We start from the raw sequence: 8,230 nt of genomic DNA, 5'->3' as shown, positions 1-8,230 counted from the left end.
TTTGCCATGTCACGCCATGTTTACAGGCCTTTTCTATACTAGAAGCTTTGCTTCTAAGGGGTAATATGGTGACTCCTAGGCCCAAATGTGCCCTTATAAAGGCCTGTGCACAGAGGCACTGCAGTTTTGCCATGTCCAAAACGAACTTCTTAGGTCTCATTCACACTTGCATTTAAGTCAGTATACTGGGCATCGGTATCTCATCAGTATAAGCTAAAACCAGCTGGAAAAAATCACAACTCATCCAGTCTGGGACATGAAGATCCTTCCCAGATGGGACAATAGGACTGTAACGCCAGCATAGGTCAGTGAATCGCTTTCCAACTCATGCCACGAGATGGCGCAGCACTCCATAATTGCATTTCTCGCCCGAATGGATTTGTGTGACACTTTCCCAGCGAAACCATACGGTGGCGCAGCACTCTATAGGTAACAATATGGTACGAGTTAGTAGAGCACCTCCCTGCTGCTACCACAAGGCGGCGCAACTTATATGACAGAACACCTCCGCTCTATTACAGCGCTGGCCGTAGTCAACATGGCCGCCTGGGAGCCCGTCGCTCCGTGATTACGTCAGGGGATTCCGCGCAGTATGATGATGCGGCACAGTGTCGTGACAGGTAATGTGAGTGCTGCTGCCCGGATTCTGGGTGATGGGGCGGCCGAGACGGTGACCTGGCTGCAAGATGCTGAGTCGCTTGCAAGAACTTAAAAAGGAGGAAGAGACACTGCTGAAGATTAAGGCAGCCCTGCACGATCAGCTCAACAGGTTAAAGGTCAGGTGGTCACCCAGTTTATATGTATAGGGTGATTTCAGATTAAACCATTCGAGGGGGGGGGGGGGGGCGTCTTGGGTTACCATTTACTAAATTAATCTGTTTGGGGGACTGGTGCTCAGTAACCTCTACCCAAGTTCATAAGAAAGAAGAGAAGACCCTGCCATTGTGACAAACAGATGTGTATATATATATATATATATATATGAACATAGGCAGCGCCATACACTACTGATACCATATGGCATCCATAACTAGAACACTACAGGTAACCACTGGACCCCGGACTCTTCTCAGCCTGGCCAATGGCCATTACATCGGTGGCAGCAAAGGTTACCTGGCGCTGATTGCCTTCATAGAGCAACTCTGGAGACAGGAACCATGTTTGCTCAGAGCCTTATGTTAGTTTAACAGGAGGGAATATGGTGATGAGTCCACTTCAGGGCCAGGTACATGTTGGGAGTGGTAGTTTGACCACTGAAGGGGTACAATAAGTTAATATGATGTGGTCTTCTTTCTCAGGTTGAGGAGCTGGCTCTTCAGTCTATGATAACTGCTGGAGAAGTTGAGCAGGAGCAGCAGTCCCATGGTGTGCAGCCTGAGGTGGTGAGTAGATAGATGTGTGCCACCACATTCCGCTCTTGCCTTGTGATCTTTAAAGGAACATCCCAAAGGGTTTTAAAGGGTTTTTCCCATGAACAGCACTTATGGCCTGTCCACAGGATTGGGGATAAATAGCCGATAGGTGGGGGCCAGACACCTAGGACTCCTGCCTATCACAAGAATTACGCCACTATCTCCAGCAGTCCTATAGAACTGAATGGAGCAGCAATCAAACAAGAGACTCGGGACCCCAGAAAAAACTGTCAATTTTGTTTTTCAATTTTATGCCACTCTTGAAAAAAAGTAGGGTTTATAGGAGTGGCTTAAATCATACAAAAATCTATGCCAGCTCATAGCTGACATATAGTTACTAGTGGAAGGATTGCCAGAAGGTGCGCCAAATTCAATATGAAACCTCTGCATCTTAAAGGGAGTCTGTCACCACAATTTGCCCTTATAGACCACTTACATAGCACTGTAGCATAACTATAGATCAGTCAAACGGTACCTTTGTCTTTTTGTTTGGATGTTCACCAGGGGCAAAAAGAGTTTTATTCATATGTAAATGAGGACCCGCAAGTGCCCAGGGGCGGCGTTCGGGCTGTAAGTGCCCAGGCCGCTCTTCCTTCTTCTCACATAACCCCTCCCCAGCCTGTGTACTGGCCGATATCCCGCCCGCGCATGCGCACTGCATGGAATGATGCTGTCCACAATGGTCAGTGCGCATGCGCCGGCGGGATATCGGCTAGTACACAGGCTGGGGAGGGGTTATGTGAGAAGAAGGAAGAGCGGCCTGGGCACTTACAGCCCGAACGCTGCCCCTGGGCACTTGCGAGCCCTCATTTACATATGAATAAAACTCAGTTTTTGCCCCTGGTGAACATCCAAACAAAAAGACAAAGGTACCGTTTGACTGATCTATAGTTATGCTACAGCGCTATGTAAGTGGTCTATAAGGGCAAATTGTGGTGACAGACTCCCTTTAAGTTTGGTGCATCTTAGGGTATGGCCGCCGGACTAAAAAGTTGGACATGCAGGACTTTTAGTCCAGCGGCCTTTCGCCGTGCACTACCGTGCTGCGCCAGAGCTCCGCCCCCATTATAGTCAATGGGGACGGAGCGTCGGCACGGCGAAATAGCGGAAGGACAGATCCGACAGGGTGAACAGTTCAGAGAGGAGGTGGGGTTGTGGCTGATGAGCAGCAGCTCTTGTATGCAGTTTCCATTACCACAGCTCTCTGTATTTCATGTCTCCTCATTAACTTTATTCCTACAGAGATTCAGCTGAAGATCTTATCATCTGTGTTCAGGATCATAATCCCTGACAGTCAGAGCAGAGAGGAGGATGATGCAGCTATTTACCTCAGTGTTGTCAAGTAACTTGTCCTGCTGCGTGATTAGGACAGAATTTGTGTGTACTTATAGGACAGCAGCCATTTTATTTCTCCTAATGATTGCTCCCTAGACAAAATGAACCATTATAGCTAATGAAATGTATTTGGGAATATATTTATACTAAAGTAATATTTAAGTATTTTCATTTTCTTAATTCCTGGAGAACCCCATTAATGATGTTTGCTTAACCCCTTAAGGACTCAGCCCTATTTCACCTTAAGGACTTGTCACTTTAAGTGCTGATAACTTTAAAACGCTTTGACTTACCCAGGCCGTTCTGAGATTGTTTTTTCGTCACATATTGTACTTCATGACACTGCTAAAATTGGGTCAAAAAAGTTAATTTTTTTCCATAAAAAAAATACCAGATTTACCAAAAATTTAGAAAAGTTAGCAAATTTCAAAGTTTCAGTTTCTCTACTTCTGTAATACATAGTAATACCCCCAAAAATTGTGATGACTTTACATTCCCCATATGTCTACTTCATGTTTGTAGCATTTTGTGAATGATATTTTATTTTTTGGGGATGTTACAAGGCTTAGAAGTTTAGAAGCAAATCTTGAAATTTTTCAGAAATTTACAAAAACCCAATTTTAGGGACCACTACAGGTCTGAAGTCACTTTGCGAGGCTTACATAATAGAAACCGCCCAAAAATGACCCCATTCTATAAACTACACCCCTCAAGGTATTCAAAACTGATTTTAACCCTTTAGGTGTTGCACAAGAGTTATTGGCAAATGGGGATGAAATTTGCGAATTTCATTTTTTAGCCTAATTTTCCATTTTAACCCATTTTTTCCACTAACAAAGCAAGGGTTAACAGCCAAACAAGACTGTATCTTTATTGCCTGACTCTGCCGTTTACAGAAACACCCCATATGTGGCCGTAAACTACTGTACGGGCACACAGTAGGGCGTAGAGGGAAAGGTGCGCCGTATGGTTTTTGAAAGCCAGATTTTGCTGGACTGGTTTTTTGACACCATGTCCCATTTGAAGCCCCCCTGATGCACCCCTAGAGTAGAAACTCCATAAAAGTGACCCCATCTAAGAAACTACACCCCTCAAGGTATTCAAAACAGATTTTACAAACTTTGTTAACCCTTTAGGCGTTGCACAAGATTTAATGGAAAATAGAGATACAATTTCAAAATTTCACTTTTTTGGCAGATTTTCCATTTTAATATTTTTTTTCCAGTTACAAAGCAAGGGTTAACAGCCAAACAAAACTCATTATTTATGGCCCTGATTCTGTAGTTTACAGAAACACCCCATATGTGGTCGTAAACTGCTGTACCGGCACGCGGCAGGGTGCAGAAGGAAAGGAATGCCATACGGTTTTTGGAAGGCAGATTTTGCTGGACTGTTTTTTTTTTGACACAATGTCCCATTTGAATTTTTAGATTTTTTACTTTTTTTTCACATTTTTTTTTACTTTTTTTAACTTTTTTTTTGACCCAGACCCACTTGGTTCTTGAAGATCCAGTGGGTCTGATGTCTGTATAATACAGTACAGTACACTATATAGTGTTTTGTACTGTATTTTACTTACACTTGTCTGAACAGATCTCTGCCTTTAGCACAGATCTGTTCAGCACCATGGACAGCAGGATGCCTGAGACGGCGTCCTGTTGCCATGGGAACCTTCCCCGTCTGCTCAGTACTGGTCAGAACTTCGCAGACGGGGAAGGGTATGGACGGGGCTGTCGGGGGGCTGTCTGGGAGCTCTCTCCCTCTCCATCGGGGGGCTGCAAAGGCACTGCAGCCCCCCGATGGGAGAGGGAGGGAGCTCCCTCTTACTGTTAACTTTTTCCATACAGCGGTCCGTACGGTATGGAAAGGGTTAAACGGCTGACATCTCCACAGATGTCAGCAGTTTATACCAGGGTGTCAGCAATGTGCTGACACCCTGGTATACCCACTGTACACCAACAAATTTTCAAGAGGAGGCGGGCGGGGTATCGCGATCCCGCCTGCTGCACTGCCCGGCTCCCCCACCGCCCACAACTCCCCCCCCCCCCCCCCGTCCTGCACCACCCGCCGGCAAAAAATCATGCAGGGGTGCAGGGGGGGTGGAAAATCTATATTTGAGGGACACTAAAGTTTCTGATCCCCGCGGTCAGGGACCGCGGGGATCAGAAACTGCAGAAAGTACAGCAAACCGCAGGTCTGAATTGACCTGCGGCTTGCGGCGATCGCCGATGGGAGGGGGGGGGTGTCACATGACCCCCCCCTGGCGTTGTGACAGGATGCCGGCTGAATGATTTCAGCCGGCAACCCGTTCCCATTAACCCCCGCAGCGCCGGAATCTTCATTTAAAGTTAGGACGTACCGGTACGCCCACAGTCCTTAAGGACTCGGGAAATAGGACGTACCGGTACGGGACTCGGGAAATAGGGCGTACTGGTACGCCCTGCGTCCTTAAGGGGTTAAAGGGTTTCTACCACCACATTTTCACCTATTTAGCTGTCAGACACTAGCGATCTGCTAGTGTCTGCTGTACCTAACCATGCTATTGTAATCCCTTTCTGTGCAGCGGTTACCCATAAAAAACGTAGTTTTATTGCTATGCTAATGAGCCTCTAGGTGCTATGGGGGCGTCTTTTCAGCACCTAGAGGCTCCGTCCACTCACCATTTCCGCCGCCCAGCGCACTCCAGCCCGTCCCTCTCCTCTAGATTGACAGCCCACTCGCGCCTGCGCCATGTGCTTCTGTATTCGGCGCAGGCGCAGTGACTCTTGGACTGCTCCCTGCTCCGTAATCGGTGCAGGCGCAGTGAAGATGCCAGCGCAGGGAGACAGTGCCTGCGCCGAATACAGAAGCACACGGCTCAGGCGCGAGAATTTGGCCGAGATGCAGAGAAGTAGGCTGTCAATCTAGAGGAGACGGGTGGGCTGGAGCGCGCTGGGCGGCAGAAATGGTGAGTGGACGGAGCCTCTAGGTGCTGAAAAGACGCCCCCATAGCACCTAGAGGCTCATTAGCATAGCAATAAAACTACGTTTTTTAGGGTAACCGCTGCACAGAAAGGGATTACAATAGCATGGTTAGGTACAGCAGACACTAGCAGATCGCTAGTGTCTGACAGCTAAATAGGTGAAAATGTGGTGGTAGAAACCCTTTAAAGGCCTATTCCGGTTGTTAGTTAATTCCCTATCCTGTGAATAAGGGATAACTGCTGTCAGAGTCTTATTGCTGGACCCCAACAATCATGAGAATAGGGGCCCCATACCCCCTCCAGCCTCCTAGAAATGAATAGAGGAGCCAGTCGCACAACATGTGTGATGCCGCTCCATTCATTACTATGGGAGTTCCGGAGTTAACCATGTACGGAATTCCCATGGAAATAAATAAATAGAGTGGTTGCACGCATCCCCGACCAGCTGCTCTGTTCATTTCAAGGGGGCTGAAGGGGGTACGGGGCCCCTGTTCTTGTGATCGGTGGTCCCAAAGGTAGGACTCCCACTGATCTGATAGATATCCCCTATCCTGTGTATCCATAAAAAAGTGGCATAAATCCCCAAAAAGTTGCAAGAATTTGTGACTTTTTGATGCCAGTTTACTAGAGCAAAGGTCATTATAAATTACCTTCTTTGTTTCTATTTTATGGAGTTTTTCTTATGGAAGTATTTTTTATTTTTTTGCAAAACTGCAGGATTCTGTGAATGTGGATGATGAAGAGGTGATAAACCAGACCGAGCTGCAGCTTGGCATAATGGATTACAACCAAGAAGAGGAAGAGGAAGAGGAGGAAGAAGATTCAGACACTTAGAATATGACACGAGGAAGAGAATGTATCTGCTTATACATACGTTAAGGGATATGTCCTTCTTTTGTCCACAGGACTGCAGTATGGTACCTTGCATGTATTATGAGCTCTTTTTGTCAGCCAGTGGTTCTTAAAGGGGAAGGCCACACTAAATCTTTTAACATCTAATTAACGAGGGGTTTCACAAGTCCTAACCCTCCAAAATCCCAAAACTGAAGAGGCTGCAGTGCTGCGTAGAACACATAAATGAATTTGCTTATCAGTCACTAGATTTAGCATGACTTTCCCCTTTACAAGGATGCCGCCATTAGATAGAGAAGGGTACATTACAATTATATACCGAGCAATGAGAAAGATGCCTTCATAGATTTGCTGTGATTGAGGGCTTCTTAAAGTGCACTGAATCTTTACTTATTGCTGTGAGTAGATTGTCAGCACGCAACGAGCTATGCCAAGCATGACTCTATCAGTCGGGCATTTCAGGTGCTGCCATGTTTAGGTCAAACTCTTATTTCTAGCTTGTGTCTTTTTATGAATTAGTTAAAACACAATCTTGTAGCAAAGGACCAAGTTACCTCTAGCTCTTTAAATTCATAGAACGTGAATAAATGCAGCCCAATAGACGGGTAGTAACGCACAGACAGAAGCTGTGCAATGTAAATAACTTTGAGATTCTCTTGTGTGCATTGTCTGGTGAATTCTCTTACAAATAAAACAGATTGTTCCTCATAAGCTAGAAGCTGATAATCTTATTTCATTCAGCATGGGGCAGACCCTAACTCAGGGAGCAGCAACCTTCAGCTGTTGTGAAACTACAACTCCCAGCATGCTCCGTTCAGAGAACAGCCAAGCAAGTGTGCATGATAGGAGATGTAGTTTCACAGCACCTGGAGTCCTGGAGGTTGCTGACCGCTGTCCTAGCTGTTGTGGTGTCTGTATTTTATGCATGTGTTTGGCTTGTATAGGAATTGGTAACCGCTTCATTACCAGAGTGTTTACCCCCTTCCTTATCCAAGCCAGTTTTTTAGTTTTAGCAATGGGCCTATCTAACTGCAAATAAGTAATAAATTTCTGATCAGCCCTAGCCTACATGTATTTGATATTATTTTTCATGGGACACCCTAGATCTTTCTTTTGTGCCATTAAATGACAGATATATATACAATTTTTTTTTAAAGGAAAAGTGAAAATTTTGAAATGTGTATTTTAAAATCTGTTTTTAAGAAAGCAAAAAGGAAAAAAAATAAGTGTGTACGCTTGAATATTTTACATGCACAAAGTCCACTATCCTGTTGGCAAAACTAATATATATTTTTTTATGAATGAAAAAGGGGTGAAATGTGTATATGTAGTCTGCTATACTATTGCTAAAACGAATAACTATAGCTCTAATTATTTTTTTTTTTAAACATTATTTTTTCTGAAAAAAATAAAGATAAATTAAACCCTTCCTGCCACAGCCACCAATTAAATACACCGGGTAGTAATAAAGTGAAAGGAGCCCTAACACATTTTACAAGATTCGATACCCAAACAATAGAACTACGGCTCCAATTAGAAGTACAAAAATTCTCTTTATTAAATAAACACAATCACATTGTCATAAAAACAGCAGTAAACAGGTATGTTGTAGTGAGGAAAGACCCGAGGAGGACCGGGGGATCGACACACATGGGCTCACATAAGTTA

The 8,230-nt window shown here is 44.9% G+C and overlaps 1 protein-coding gene across 1 annotated transcript; it reads left to right on the top strand.

Moving 5' to 3' along the window:
* Positions 1-589: 589 nt before the first annotated feature.
* Positions 590-7,607, top strand: SNAPC5 (small nuclear RNA activating complex polypeptide 5). Its single transcript, XM_040414297.1, has 3 exons — positions 590-776; positions 1,299-1,382; positions 6,428-7,607. Exons 1-3 carry the CDS (start codon positions 687-689, stop codon positions 6,542-6,544), a joined length of 291 nt encoding a protein of 96 aa, XP_040270231.1. The 5' UTR covers positions 590-686; the 3' UTR covers positions 6,545-7,607.
* The last annotated feature ends 623 nt before the right edge of the window (positions 7,608-8,230 follow it).

This window comes from Bufo bufo, chromosome 1 (genome assembly GCF_905171765.1).
Source record: "Bufo bufo chromosome 1, aBufBuf1.1, whole genome shotgun sequence".
NCBI classification, from domain to species: domain Eukaryota; kingdom Metazoa; phylum Chordata; class Amphibia; order Anura; family Bufonidae; genus Bufo; species Bufo bufo.
This window is presented reverse-complemented; position numbering and strand designations above follow the sequence as displayed.

Excerpts from the sequence above, each read along its gene's own strand:
- SNAPC5 (XM_040414297.1), top strand. The coding sequence starts at position 687 with ATGCTGAGTCGCTTGCAAGAACTTAAAAAGGAGGAAGAGACACTGCTG. Across the intron at positions 777-1,298 it reads ATCAGCTCAACAGGTTAAAG|GTTGAGGAGCTGGCTCTTCA; the intron begins GTCAGGTGGTCA and ends CTTCTTTCTCAG. Across the intron at positions 1,383-6,427 it reads ATGGTGTGCAGCCTGAGGTG|GATTCTGTGAATGTGGATGA; the intron begins GTGAGTAGATAG and ends GCAAAACTGCAG.